Raw genomic sequence first — 15,945 nt, 5'->3', positions numbered from 1 at the left:
TGGCCACAATCCGGCCCTCTAAAGTCTGAAGGACAATAAAGTGGCCCTTTGTTTGAAAAGTTTGGAGACCCCTTGATTAAACGATCGATCTTGCTGACACAATTATTCATCCCTGACCTCCATAAGCAGAAATACAAATTTAAAATTGTTAAATGGGAGAAAATGCATGCATGAAACTAATATGTTAACTACAGAAATTTTACCTGATTTTGCAAATATCTGAATTGCAGCTGATGAAGAAATACTGCCTGTAGTAAAAATTAGAAGCATATAAAGTACAATTTACCACATACACAGTGAAACAGAAAGAAGGATTTTTTTTGCTGTCTGTGACTCTATTGGGTAAGATTTCCCATTACTTTCTGTCCAATGATGGTGATCCCTGAGACAAGAATTGGTAAGGACTCATGTCAACAGGCAATGGTTTTTTTTGTATTTGACATTAATTTGAAATGCACATCAAATGCAGGTCAGAGAAAATGAGATGCCATAAAATAATGTCTACTGAGAGACACAGAAATTTCAGAATTTTGAAACATTTAGGTTGCATGCTGCTGCATACAGAATGTTTGGACACTGGCAAACAAAAATCCCTTAAAGGTCAGCCTCTGAATAGCCTTGGCTTTAACCAACCCTCAAGTTTTGTAAGAAAGCAGTAAATAAGGCTAATAAACACAGAGGGATGAGGCCTGTGTCCCTCAAAGGACTTCAAGAAAAAGATTTTACAGTATGTTCAGAAAATCTTATTTTTTCTTATTGTCCATCGAGGGACATAGGAATTCATGAATCCTGAAACAGTTGGGTCTGCGACAATAAGAAAGATCAATGCAAGAATCTGAACCAGAAGAGGTGAAGTTCCCAACAGGAGAGGGGAACTTCTAACGATCCAGGGGAGATACTAGACATGTGCAATTCGTTTTGGTCCAAATACAAATTTGACAAATTTTTGGTTATTCAGAGATTCGGATGTATCTGAATCCTTGAATGAAATAGTAACAAATAGTAACAAATTTAGTTGAAATCCATCCGAGCATGCAGCCCGAATCACCTTGTCCACATGTTGATGGGGACAAGGGCCAACCAACCCTGGCTGGTGGTTGTTGGGGTCTGCAGACAGGGGGCTTATTGAAATCTGGAAGTCCCTTTTAACAAGGGGGCCCCCAGATCCCGCCCCCCCTATGTGAATGGGTATCGGGTACATTGTACCCCTACCCATTCACCAAAAAAAGAGTCAAAAAGTAAAAACCATAAGAAACTGTTTTAGGCAAGTCCTTTAAAAAAAAAAAAATAAATAAATAAATTGTGTCACTCGATGTACATCTATTGTCAATCACGACGCCCGCCAGAAACGAAAAATTTAAAAAAATAAAAACGCTCCGCCTTCTGGGAGGCTACCCGCCGTATGCCCACTTTGTGCTTTGACAGTTCTTATATAGGTAAGAGGGCACCGCCACCTGCTGACGTCACATGATGTCACATGTTGTCAGAAGGGTGGAGGCACTGCCAACTTTATTATCAAACCCACTCTTCCACTTAGCGAAGGTTCACTTATTTACCTACAGGTTTTATCCTGTTTGGGGAGGATCATTTACCATATCCCCCCCTCAACAGAGGGCTAAACCAGTTTAGTGTCATAGGCAATTTACATCTTGTTGATGCTGTGAAAAGCATTTCGGTGTAGGCCTATTACCTATATAAGAACTGTCAAAGTGCAGAGCGGGCATACGGCGGTAGGCCTCCCTGAAGGTGGAGCGTTTTTATTTATTTCTATTTTTTGGGGTCCGGGGGGCATTGTGATTCACGATGGATATACATCTAGGGACATTATTTTTTTATTTTTTATTTTTTAAATAAAGGACTTGTCAAAAACAGTTTCTTGTGGTTTTTACTTTTTGAAACTTTTTTGGTAAATGAGTAGGGGTACGATCTACCCAAAACCCATTCACATGGGGGGGGGGATCTGAGGTTGTCGGGAAGAGGCCCTTGTCCCCATCAACATAGGGACAAGGTGCTCTGCCCCCGCTCCCCAAAGCACCCACCTCCCCCATGTTTAGGGCATGTGGCCTGATATGGTTCAGAACAAGCGAGCGCCCCCCCCCTTTCCGGACCTGCCAGGCTGCATGCTCGGATAAGGGTCTGGTATGGATTTTGGGGGGGCCCTACGCCATTTTTTTTTTTAACATTTTTCTATTGCCGGAAAATGTCTGCATTTTTTATCTTCACATTCATCTGTCAGTGAAGTCGGTGAAGTCCGCTGACAGATGATGACTCATGGCTATTAAGAACGGGATCGGTCGATCGATTGTTTTTAGACTGATCCGAATTCTAATTGTTCTGCAATTCATTAGAACATTAGTAAATTAAATACATTTTTACGAAAACAAAACAAAAATTTTTACGTAAACGAAATGAAACTATACGAATTCCGAAACCAAACTAAATGAATTCCATAACGAAACAAAATTAGTAACATAACGAATCTATCCGAAACAAATTTTTCCATTCTGCACATGTTAAGGAGGTACAGAGGATTGGGTATAAACAGTGCAGCGCTAAACATAATTCATATAGATATGAGTAGTAGTAATAAATAGTGAATAATTATGTGAGAAAGTATTAATAATACAATAATAACAGAACTCATAAACAGTTCATATATGGAAATAGTGAGTCCATAGAGTTCGTGATGCCAAATAGTGATGATCAATCACCCAAGAAAAAGGGAATTACCGCTGAGAAAAACTTCTGCCACCAAAAAAAAAAAAGCATGGATTGAATGATGCATGTAAAAATCGACAGAACATAGACAGGACGGTAGACCCAGTAGTGGGTTTACTGTCCTGTCTATGCCACTACAACTTGATTTTTCCATGCATCATTCAATCCTTGATTTTTGACGTTTACTGAAATGTGAGTGATCTACCTTTTTTTTAAAATAAATGTTATCTATAGTTTTACACTATGTTGAGTCTTCTATCCTTTCTCCTTGGATCTATGTCCTAACGAAGTACTGATGAGAAGAAAGAAGAAGCATTTAAATAAAGGAATTGTCAAAAACTGTCTCTTGTCATTTTTAACATTTTTGACAGTTTTTTTTGTGAAAGGGTAGGGGTACTCTTATACCTCCTTACCATTTCACACAGGGGGGAGGGCCGGGATCTGGGGGTCCCCTTGTTAAAGGGGGCTTCCAGATTCCGATAAGCCCCCCGCCCGGAGAGCCCCACAACCACCGGGCAAGGGTTGTGGGGATGAGGCCCTTGTCCCCATCAACATGGGGACAAGGTGTTTTGGGGGGCAACCCCAAAGCACCCTCCCAATGTTGAGGGCATGTGACCTGGTATGGTTCAGGAGGAGGGAGGGCGCTCTCTCGTCCCCCCCTCTTTTCCTGCAGCCTGCCAGGTTGCGTGCTCAGATAAGGGTCTGGTATGGATTTTTGGGGGGACCCCACGCCAATTTTTTTTTAAATTTTGACGCGGGGTTCCCCTTAAAATCCATACCAGACCTGAAGGGTCTGGTATAGATTTTGAGGGGGACCCCACGCCATTTTTAAAAAAAAATTTGGCCGGGGTTCCCCTTAATATCCATACCAGACCTGAAGGGCCTGGTATGGAATTTAGGAGGACCCCCTACGTCATTTTTTTTTTTAATTTTGGTTCGGGGTTCCCCTGTGGGGAATTCCCATGCCGTTTTTAACAATGAACTTTTATGTGTATTGTCGGACCGGCAATTCATTAACAGCCGCGAGTAGTTTTAAATGACTTTTTTTCCTTTGAAATGTCATTTTGCTGTCAGACTGTTCTAAACACGGGAAACATGCGCCCCTTTACAGGCATACTATAGACACCCCCCATGTACGAAATTTAAAGGAATATTACACTTTTATTGTTTTAGCTTAAGCATTATTAAAATCACTGCTCCCGAAAAAACATCCGTTTTTAAAACTTTTTTTTTGCATTGATCCATGTCCCCTGAGGCAGGACCCAGGTCCCCAAACACTTTTTATGACAATCAAAATATAGGTGTCTTGCGATCCACAGATGGATTAATGCCTCTAAGGAGTAAACTATTTAAGCTGCAAGCACTGAACCACGTTTCATTGCGTGTAGATAGATAAAAAATATATAATAAATGTGCCCGCGCTAGTATAGTGTCACATATAAAATATATAAAAATAATTTCACATATAAAACACATGTAATGTGATAAATAAAACCATACAGGTAAAATATAATGCAAATAACTATAAATGATAAACCACCAAGTGCATATAAAGGTGCAATCGTGGTAGTAACTAATAAAAGTGCAACGTGCTAAAAATATAAATATCAAAACACTTTCCAGTGACAAATGAGTGTATATCCCAATTAATAAATACAAATCACAAAAAACGTGAATAAATAGTGTCCATAAAATGAATAAACATCATGCTTCTTCTGATGGGTGTATAAATCACAACACGTGAAAACTGTGCTCTCCCGTGACACCCCACATGTGCTTGCGCTCACCTTCAGTCCTGTGACACAGTAATTAAACGGTGTCAAAATAAGCATTGGGGCCACTCCTAGGCTCACTCAGGATACAATGATGCAAAGACACTCCTCCCAGGTGAAACTGCTAGGCTCACTCAGGTTACAATGGTGCAAAAACACTCCTCTCAGGTAAAACCAAGATCCAAAATCATAGAAAAAACAAACAGAGGGACTCCATAGTGCAATATAGCCAGGACATTTATTAAAGAATAAGCCCTCCAAGAGGGTACTCACATTGGATGGGTGCTAGAGTGCACCAGACTGTACAGGTAAAATAATAAGCAGCTGATCGTATGGCGTGCGGTATGGCATGTGCAATCCTCCTCCTCTGCTGACAGCTCCGTCCTACCCCTCCCCGACGCGTATTCGGCACAGGGGTTTCGTGCCTTCCTCTGGGGGATAACATTGGACGGATGCACAGTGTGAGATATATATGCTGTCGGCGGCCATTTTGCCGAGGACCGCCGACCACCGTATTAAGAGACGAATCACTAAAGCGGACATTTTGCCTGTGCCCACCAGTCTATAATGTGACTTCAATACTGTGTAATGATTGGAAAGTGAAACCTAATCACATATCATCCAATCGGATTGTGTCGGCGGCCATTTTGCCTAGGCCCGAGGACAGCTCTAGTGATGGGCTACACCTATAATGTGACCTAATCACATATCATCCAATCGGATTGTGTCGGCGGCCATTTTGCCTAGGCCCGAGGACAGCTCTAGTGATGGGCTACACCTATAATGTGACTCCAATACTGTGTAATGATTGGAAAGTGAAACCTAATCACATATCGCCTATCATCCAATCGGATTGTGTCGGCGGCCATTTTGCCTAGGCCCGAGGACAGCTCTAGTGATGGGCTACACCTATAATGTGACCTAATCACATTTCATGCTCTAGTGATGGGCTACACCTATAATGTGACTCCAATACTGTGTAATGATTGGAAAGTGAAACCTAATCACATATCGCCTATCATCCAATCGGATTGTGTCGGCGGCCATTTTGTCTAGGCCCGAGGACAGCTCTAGTGATGGGCTACACCTTTAGGTAAACAACAATAGTTATCATCAAGTGACAGCAATTACCAGCTACCTGAAAATTTATAAAATTAATAATAATAGAGTGGTCTTCATTAATTGTAGTGTAGTGACATAATGTGTATAGATAAATCAGGATAGAGCTGTACATATAGGAGCCATGCCACACCGCACCTCATCTAACTTTAAACATTATAAATAAAAACAACCCCAATATGTTATCTTTATTAAAACGAATAATAAATTACATCAAATTCTCCCCCTCAGAACCTCCTGAAAATCAATAGATCATAAAAGACATCCACGTATCAGATCCCCATATTGGAGTGTAATTAATTAGAATCGGTTAAAATATAAATATATAATTAATCCCAATCTTCCTGTCAAATCAGTTGTGTATTATATTATATAAAAATATATATTTTATTAATAAAAACGCCTGAATAAATTAATAAAACATTATCCATAACGGTACTATTAAAATAATGTGTAAAAACCCACGTAAAACTCGATTTGTATAAAAACCATCTGAAAGGTACAATAATCTAAGGCTAACTCTTTTATCATTAGAAATTACTGAGGAAACATGTTAAGTCAAAGTCCCTATTGAGCCCCCCAGGGAAAAGTGAACCCAATTGGTGTATCCACCAAGATTCCCGTTTACTGATATCTCTCGTGAAATTGGAACCTCTCCAATGTCGTTTAGGGGCCTCTATCCCCCAAATTTTCATCCCCACCGTACTCTTATTATGCATTTTCTCAAAATGGATATATAAATGATGTTTGTCTGACCCTTTATGGATGTTGCGTACGTGTTCCTCTAATCTGTCTTTTAGGGCTCTGGTGGTACGCCCCACATAGATAAAATCACATGGGCACATTAAAGCGTATACGACCCCAATAGTGTCACACGATATGAATTCCCTGATAGTATAGGATTGATGGGTTCTGGGATCATGGAATTCCTTTAATCTTCTATCATTCCCTGGAACTCTCACACAGCTGTAGCATCTACCACATCCATAGAAGCCCTTAAGATCCCAAAACATTCTAGGATTTGGTGGGGGTGGCTCAACTACGTTGTGTACCAATATATCCCTTAGATTGGGTGCCTTTTTAAAAACAATTTTAGGATTCTCCGGGAGCACACTTTTGAGGTGAGTGTCCTGCTTTAGGACATTCCAGTATTTTCGTATAATTTTCTGTACTTCATTATTTTGTAGGGAGTAATCAAGAACGATACTAATATTGTCATTAGCGTTGCTATCCATAATTTCAATCTTATCTCTCAATAGATTGTCCCTCTCCAGACGTTCGACCTCCATTTTTTCTTTTTGTAGGAAATCGTTGTGGTATCCTTTATCTAAGAACATGTTGCTTAGCTTGTTGGACTGCCACTCAAAATCCTCAATTTTTGTACAATTCCTTCTCATTCTCATATATTGGCCCCTGGGAATGTTCCTCAACCAGGGTTTGTAGTGACAGCTGGTAATGGGTATATAAGAGTTACGATCTGTTGCTTTAAAAAATGATCTGGTAATGATACCTTCATTGGTGTTAAAAATTTCCAGATCTAAAAAATGGACGTATTCTTTATTGACATCCCAGGTTAAGGAGATATTGAGATCGTTGCGGTTCATGGAATCCAGTAGTTGCATTAATGCCTCCATGCTTCCCTTCCAAACGATCAGTAGATCGTCAATAAATCTCTTGTACAATAAAATATTATCACCTACTCCATTCAGAACTCCTTCCTCTTCCCATTGGGCCATATACAAGTTCGCTACGCTGGGGGCAAATTTAGCGCCCATAGCGACACCTTTTATCTGTAAGTAAAATTTGTTCCCATACCAGAAAAAATTATGGCGTAAACAGAAATCTAAACATTTGAGGATAAATATAACAAAATCTCCATCCACGGGTTCCTCCTTCCTCAGGGCCCACTCTACTGATTTCATGGCTCCCTCATGGTCTATACTAGTATACAAAGAGGCTACGTCCCCTGTGGCCATGATAATATTATCTTCTGCGTTGCATTCACTTAATAATTGTAATGTGTGCTTAGTATCCCTGAGGTAGGCTTTTGTTTTTTTCACTAATGGTTGCAGGTGGATGTCTATATATTCCCCCAACCGGGAAGTCAAAGATTCAATGCCACTTACTATTGGCCTTCCCGGGGGGTTTTTGCTATCCTTATGTATCTTTGGTAGGAAGTATATCACTGGTATCTTGCTAACTGTAGGGACAAGAGATTTTGCTTCCTGTTTACTCAGGAGTCCTTCTTCCTCACCATCATGAACAATATTTTCTAATATACTTTTGAAGGATTTGGTAGGATTCCTATCCAATGGTCGGTATGTATCAGTATCGCTCAGTATCCGTTCCATTTCTCCCTTATATTGCTGTAGGGATAGTACAACTATACCCCCGCCTTTATCCGCTGGTCTCACCACTATATCTGTTCTTGTATTTAGTGAAATTTTGTTATATTTATCCTCAAATGTTTAGATTTCTGTTTACGCCATAATTTTTTCTGGTATGGGAACAAATTTTACTTACAGATAAAAGGTGTCGCTATGGGCGCTAAATTTGCCCCCAGCGTAGCGAACTTGTATATGGCCCAATGGGAAGAGGAAGGAGTTCTGAATGGAGTAGGTGATAATATTTTATTGTACAAGAGATTTATTGACGATCTACTGATCGTTTGGAAGGGAAGCATGGAGGCATTAATGCAACTACTGGATTCCATGAACCGCAACGATCTCAATATCTCCTTAACCTGGGATGTCAATAAAGAATACGTCCATTTTTTAGATCTGGAAATTTTTAACACCAATGAAGGTATCATTACCAGATCATTTTTTAAAGCAACAGATCGTAACTCTTATATACCCATTACCAGCTGTCACTACAAACCCTGGTTGAGGAACATTCCCAGGGGCCAATATATGAGAATGAGAAGGAATTGTACAAAAATTGAGGATTTTGAGTGGCAGTCCAACAAGCTAAGCAACATGTTCTTAGATAAAGGATACCACAACGATTTCCTACAAAAAGAAAAAATGGAGGTCGAACGTCTGGAGAGGGACAATCTATTGAGAGATAAGATTGAAATTATGGATAGCAACGCTAATGACAATATTAGTATCGTTCTTGATTACTCCCTACAAAATAATGAAGTACAGAAAATTATACGAAAATACTGGAATGTCCTAAAGCAGGACACTCACCTCAAAAGTGTGCTCCCGGAGAATCCTAAAATTGTTTTTAAAAAGGCACCCAATCTAAGGGATATATTGGTACACAACGTAGTTGAGCCACCCCCACCAAATCCTAGAATGTTTTGGGATCTTAAGGGCTTCTATGGATGTGGTAGATGCTACAGCTGTGTGAGAGTTCCAGGGAATGATAGAAGATTAAAGGAATTCCATGATCCCAGAACCCATCAATCCTATACTATCAGGGAATTCATATCGTGTGACACTATTGGGGTCGTATACGCTTTAAAGTGCCCATGTGATTTTATCTATGTGGGGCGTACCACCAGAGCCCTAAAAGACAGATTAGAGGAACACGTACGCAACATCCATAAAGGGTCAGACAAACATCATTTATATATCCATTTTGAGAAAATGCATAATAAGAGTACGGTGGGGATGAAATTTTGGGGGATAGAGGCCCCTAAACGACATTGGAGAGGTTCCAATTTCACGAGAGATATCAGTAAACGGGAATCTTGGTGGATACACCAATTGGGTTCACTTTTCCCTGGGGGGCTCAATAGGGACTTTGACTTAACATGTTTCCTCAGTAATTTCTAATGATAAAAGAGTTAGCCTTAGATTATTGTACCTTTCAGATGGTTTTTATACAAATCGAGTTTTACGTGGGTTTTTACACATTATTTTAATAGTACCGTTATGGATAATGTTTTATTAATTTATTCGGGCGTTTTTATTAATAAAATATATATTTTTATATAATATAATACACAACTGATTTGACAGGAAGATTGGGATTAATTATATATTTATATTTATATTTTAACCGATTCTAATTAATTACACTCCAATATGGGGATCTGATACGTGGATGTCTTTTATGATCTATTGATTTTCAGGAGGTTCTGAGGGGGAGAATTTGATGTAATTTATTATTCGTTTTAATAAAGATAACATATTGGGGTTGTTTTTATTTATAATGTTTAAAGTTAGATGAGGTGCGGTGTGGCATGGCTCCTATATGTACAGCTCTATCCTGATTTATCTATACACATTATGTCACTACACTACAATTAATGAAGACCACTCTATTATTATTAATTTTATAAATTTTCAGGTAGCTGGTAATTGCTGTCACTTGATGATAACTATTGTTGTTTACCTAAAGGTGTAGCCCATCACTAGAGCTGTCCTCGGGCCTAGACAAAATGGCCGCCGACACAATCCGATTGGATGATAGGCGATATGTGATTAGGTTTCACTTTCCAATCATTACACCGTATTGGAGTCACATTATAGGTGTAGCCCATCACTAGAGCTGTCCTCGGGCCTAGGCAAAATGGCCGCCGACACAATCCGATTGGATGATATGTGATTAGGTCACATTATAGGTGTAGCCCATCACTAGAGCTGTCCTCGGGCCTAGGCAAAATGGCCGCCGACACAATCCGATTGGATGATAGGCGATATGTGATTAGGTTTCACTTTCCAATCATTACACAGTATTGGAGTCACATTATAGGTGTAGCCCATCACTAGAGCTGTCCTCGGGCCTAGGCAAAATGGCCGCCGACACAATCCGATTGGATGATATGTGATTAGGTCACATTATAGGTGTAGCCCATCACTAGAGCTGTCCTCGGGCCTAGGCAAAATGGCCGCCGACACAATCCGATTGGATGATATGTGATTAGGTTTCACTTTCCAATCATTACACAGTATTGAAGTCACATTATAGACTGGTGGGCACAGGCAAAATGTCCGCTTTAGTGAATCGTCTCTTAATACGGTGGTCGGCGGTCCTCGGCAAAATGGCCGCCGACAGCATATATATCTCACACTGTGCATCCGTCCAATGTTATCCCCCAGAGGAAGGCACGAAACCCCTGTGCCGAATACGCGTCGGGGAGGGGTAGGACGGAGCTGTCAGCAGAGGAGGAGGATTGCACATGCCATACCGCACGCCATACGATCAGCTGCTTATTATTTTACCTGTACAGTCTGGTGCACTCTAGCACCCATCCAATGTGAGTGCCCTCTTGGAGGGCTTATTCTTTAATAAATGTCCTGGCTATATTGCACTATGGAGTCCCTCTGTTTGTTTTTTCTATGATTTTGGATCTTGGTTTTACCTGAGAGGAGTGTTTTTGCACCATTGTAACCTGAGTGAGCCTAGCAGTTTCACCTGGGAGGAGTGTCTTTGCATCATTGTATCCTGAGTGAGCCTAGGAGTGGCCCCAATGCTTATTTTGACACCGTTTAATTACTGTGTCACAGGACTGAAGGTGAGCGCAAGCACATGTGGGGTGTCACGGGAGAGCACAGTTTTCACGTGTTGTGATTTATACACCCATCAGAAGAAGCATGATGTTTATTCATTTTATGGACACTATTTATTCACGTTTTTTGTGATTTGTATTTATTAATTGGGATATACACTCATTTGTCACTGGAAAGTGTTTTGATATTTATATTTTTAGCACGTTGCACTTTTATTAGTTACTACCACGATTGCACCTTTATATGCACTTGGTGGTTTATCATTTATAGTTACTTTTTATGACAATAACTTGCATATAAGCCTTTAAAATTAGCACTTTTGATTATTCATGTTCGTGTCCCATAGACTTTAACGGTGTTCGCGTGTTCGAGCGAATTTTTTGCCTGTTCGCAAGTTCTGGTGCGAACTGAACAGGGGGGGTGTTCGGCTCATCCCTAGTGTTGAGACACCACTGCCTGTTTGACCCATTTGGTATAAGCTAAATAGGGTACTTATGTTCCGGTAAGCCTCCTTATATCATTTTTGCTAGCAGACGTTTTTCACAGTGGTGATTCCTTTTTTCTTGGATGATTGAATGTCACTATTTGGCATCACAAACTCTATGGACTCACTATTTCCATATACAAACTGTTTAATTAGTTATCTTATTATTGCGTTATTAATTCTTTCTCACATAATGATTCACTATTTATTATTACTACTCATATCTATATGATTTATGTTTAGCACTGCACTGTTTCTACCCATTTATTTTGCACAAGTTGTCCCTTGTAGTGCTGGCTGCTTTGTATTAGTTTTTATTTTTACCATTTGAACACCAAGCACAGTTTAATACTACACTAGTTACAGAGGATTGGCCTGATGCTCAAATCAGACAAGAGTCGCCACCAAAGGGGGTGACTACCTTGAAGGACACCAAAGGCACACGAGAAGAAGCTGTGAGTTTTATCAATCACTAATAGCTAGAGAAATACAGTAATTACTCGAATGGGAAGAACAGACCATCAACCAGAATGGCTCTTAGAAGGAGCAGGGAGGTCTAGGACATGCATCCAATGTCACAGGAAATATAAGAGAACAATCTAGCAAAAGGTGGGTAGCCTAGGACTTAAGGAGTTGGAGACAACCCCAATTTAACCAACTTATATCAGGATTTTACCCTCCCCATCAACTTGCACTTGACGTATAGAGTGCCTGCAGCCTTCTAAGATACCCACTACAGTGCATGTCCTTAAGGGGGTTGGCTGCCCATTCATGGTTTGTGCAACTGCCCCCCTGATGAGGGAGGGTGGGGGTTAAGTTTCTCTTTAAGCTTGAGACCTACCAACAAAGGGGAAAACGGACCCCCAGACGTGTGTTATATTTCATGGGGACTGACTGCAGTAGGGTTGCAGCATGGGCTGTCTGCTGACAAGCTAAGGGAACATCAAGCCCTCCAGAGATAGTTTCTTCCTTCTATTCAGGAGATAAAACACACTAAGTGCACAAATCTTCTTACCTAGAATGGAGACTACAGGATGGAGGGGACCAGAAGCCAAAAGCAGTGCCTTTAAAGGCACCATGCAAACCATGCTGTGGAGAATAATCCTCAGCTTTGTCTAACATAAAAAACCAGGTCACTTGCCCTATCCCAGGGAGTTTCCAAGCCTCTCTGTAGGAAGAACCAAAGTGATGTCCAACAGTTTCCAGGTCAAGGGACCTACTCACAGTGGGGCCCCCAAAGAGGTAGGCACCAACTATTTTATGGAAACTGACTTGAATCCCAGCTATGAGGACAGCATTGAGAAAGGTGTCTTCCTTTAACTGGGGAAAGAAACAACTCCATAGACCTTTAGGAGCTTGAGGGTACATTGTGCTTCAGGAAAGATCTGGGCTACTTAGCCTTGGTCATTGGTGGCCAGTAGATACTAACACTAGACATCACCCTGCAAACCCTGCGGCTGAGTCTTGGATTTACCACCCCAAATCCCTACCCCCTTTACATGCTGAGGCAGCAGCCAAAGGTGTACATTTGCTGCAGCAGAAATTAAGCCCCTTGTTGCTTTTGGTGGGTGCTACCACCTGCTAGAAAAAAGTGACCCATTTAAGTAAAATGCCATGCAACTGCATGCTTCTGTGGGGTCCAAGATGTTAAATTAGGTGGTGAGAAAGCAATACAATGCTGCCTGCTTTGATTTGTTTACTGTACTGCACAAGGTTGCAGGGCATTTGCAGAGCGACCCTATTCACTTGAATAGGTCATGCTCTGGCAGGTGCTACACTCAGTAACCATGACAGGGTGTATAACTCTTGCTGCGGCTGTGACATATGTACACCCCTGGCCACTGCAGCTAAAGGGGATGTGGTTGTGGCAGGGTTGGTAAAAACACATGTTAACAATGGGGTTTTTCCACCCCCCCCCAAACTACAAATGTAAATAAACCCCTACTGCTCTGAGCCCCCTATAAGGCTGCTTTTTACACTGATGTGCTGTGGTTTACCTGCATTGTGGGTGCAGTGCATCTGAGACCTTCCTGGGTTAGCTGGGCTTTGTCATAGACTTTTATTATATCCTGCAGGTGTGGTGCACTTTCTAAAAAGCACACCAATATCCTGCATTCAGAAAGTGCACCAAACCCACAGAATATAATCAAAGTCTATGGCTAAGTGCAGCAAACCTGCAGGAAAGCTGCAGGTAAGCTGCACTGTACCCAAGGTGTGGGTAAACCGCAGCTTATCAGTGGGAAAGCAGCCCTATACTATTATGCCCAGTGTATTGCTTCACACTGACCTGAAGATCTCTTTTTTTCCTACTGCTGGCACCACTCTGGAGACCACTAGCAGGGATAAGAGGTGGAGTGCAGTTGATATCACTCCGCATGGGACAGGAGCCAGCACTACAGAGGAGGCATAAGCTTATGCGGCTCATGCTCCCTACTACAGCTCTAACTTTACAAGTAGTTCCATTGCACTCTGTTTGATGCTCTAAGATGGCGGGTCAGCAAGCCCAGACCATGATCTACCAGTCACCTGGCCGCAAACTATTAGATTGTGATCTACTGGTTGCTGACCCCCACTTTATGGGATAACTCCCTAAGACACTCTCCCACTATGACATAAACAGAGAGTCCCAGAGTGCAGGTAACCTGATTAATGTTAAGACAACATGTAAGTAGAACAAGAAATATGCTGACAGGGCTGCTGAAATAGATGCCACATCCAAGTAATTAGCCTGTGATCTGCACATGGTATCATGAGCATCCAAACCAGGGAGGCTTGATACATGGGGATTCATCCAGTTGTCCAAAAAGACAACATCCCTCAAAGATAAGAACCTTGGATATCTTGTCAGCGTCCCACACACTCAGCCAGAGTATCTTACACATTTGCACAGTCATCAGTCCTATGTGGGACACAGACATATAATAAATCATCATAGCTAAATCCCAGGGCTTCAGACATCTACCCCACTCACTCCATAATGCGATTCTCTAAGAAGTATAATCCAATCTCACATTATTTAATAGAAACCACTAACACAGGATAGCAGGCTCAAACTGAGATCTAAGGATATATTTCTTTCTATCAGTGAAGTTCCTCAAGTAAGTACACCTTCGACCCTTATAGTGAATCACTTGAGCATCCACACTGGGTGGGCATGAACCACCCATTAGTAAACTCCTTCTCAAATGAGAAATGCTCTGGCTCAGTTACAAGTGGGCCCAGGACCTTTTGAGGCTATTTCCAGGCTAGCCCTGCAGGCTTCCAATTCAGCCAGGCCAGGTACAGCCTCCAACCCTTTTGCTATGGATACACTGAACTGAATAGCTGCTGTGTACAGACTAATTTAAGCAGCATTTTCAAACTCTTGATTGAAGTCAGTGATGAAAAAAAATCTACAGTGTACAAAGTATTTGACTATAGAAAAAAAATAAAATAAAATGAAAAAAATAAGTATAAAAAGCCTAGAGTTTTCCCCAGTAGAGCTGAGGTTAAGGTGTCCAACCTTTTAGGAAACGGTTGCCTGATGGTTGGAGGAAGGGTTATATGGAGGTTTCTGCTGTGTCCAAACCTTCTGTAGGCAGCAGTATATTACTGACTGTCTCAGCATTCCTGTGTCCCTCAATGGATGATGAAAATCCTATTGACTTTAACCACTTGCAGACCAGCCACCGTTATACTGCGGCAGGTCGGCACGATCCCGCGAGCCGTCGTAGCTGTACGTCGGCTCCTTTAAGCACGATAGCAGGTGCACGCATGGGCCCACTGCACTGTGGGGGTGACGATTTCTGTCAGTGGTGGTCGCGATGACCGCCGGCCACGAGCAATCACGAGCACGAGAGGCAGATCAAGGTTGTGTGTGTGTAAACACACAAATCCCTGTTCTGTTCTGAGAGGAGATGCAGATCGTGAGTTCCTAATAGCTAGGAACCACGATCTGTCATCTCCTATAGTCAGTCCCCTCCCCCTACAGTTAGAACACACAGTGAGGGAACACAGTTAACCCCTTGATCGCCCCCTAGTGTTAACCCCTTCCCTGCCAGTGACATTTATACAGTAATCAGTGCAATTTTATAGCACTGATCGCTGTACATTTGTCAATTGTCCCAAAAATGTGTCAAAAGTGTCCGAAGTGTCCCCCATAATGTTGCAGTCTTGATAAAAATCGCAGATCGCTGCCATTACTAGTAAAAATAAATAAATAAATAAAATGCCATAAATCTATCCCCTATTTTGTAGACGCTATAACTTTTGTGCAAACCAATCAATATACGCTTATTGCAATTTTTATTACCAAAAATATGTAGAAGAATACATATCGACCTAAACTGAAAAAAAAATTTGCTTTTTTAATAAAAATTCGGGATATTTATTAAAGCAAAAAGTACAA

At 41.3% G+C, this 15,945-nt stretch overlaps 1 protein-coding gene across 1 annotated transcript in view; it reads right to left on the bottom strand.

The window, feature by feature from the left end:
* LOC141128077 (multidrug and toxin extrusion protein 2-like) overlaps window positions 1–15,945 on the bottom strand; it is a 281,272-nt gene that overhangs the window by 135,681 nt on the left and 129,646 nt on the right. Inside the window, exon 6 of the mRNA XM_073615142.1 lies at window positions 204–248. Within this exon, the coding sequence (XP_073471243.1) occupies window positions 204–248 (45 nt within the window). The remainder of the gene's footprint in view (window positions 1–203; window positions 249–15,945) is intronic.

The sequence above is a fragment of the Aquarana catesbeiana genome, linkage group LG02 (genome assembly GCF_042186555.1).
Source record: "Aquarana catesbeiana isolate 2022-GZ linkage group LG02, ASM4218655v1, whole genome shotgun sequence".
In the NCBI taxonomy this organism is placed as follows: domain Eukaryota; kingdom Metazoa; phylum Chordata; class Amphibia; order Anura; family Ranidae; genus Aquarana; species Aquarana catesbeiana.
The sequence above is the reverse complement of the archived record's forward strand: the minus strand, read 5'-3'. Positions and strand labels throughout refer to the sequence as shown.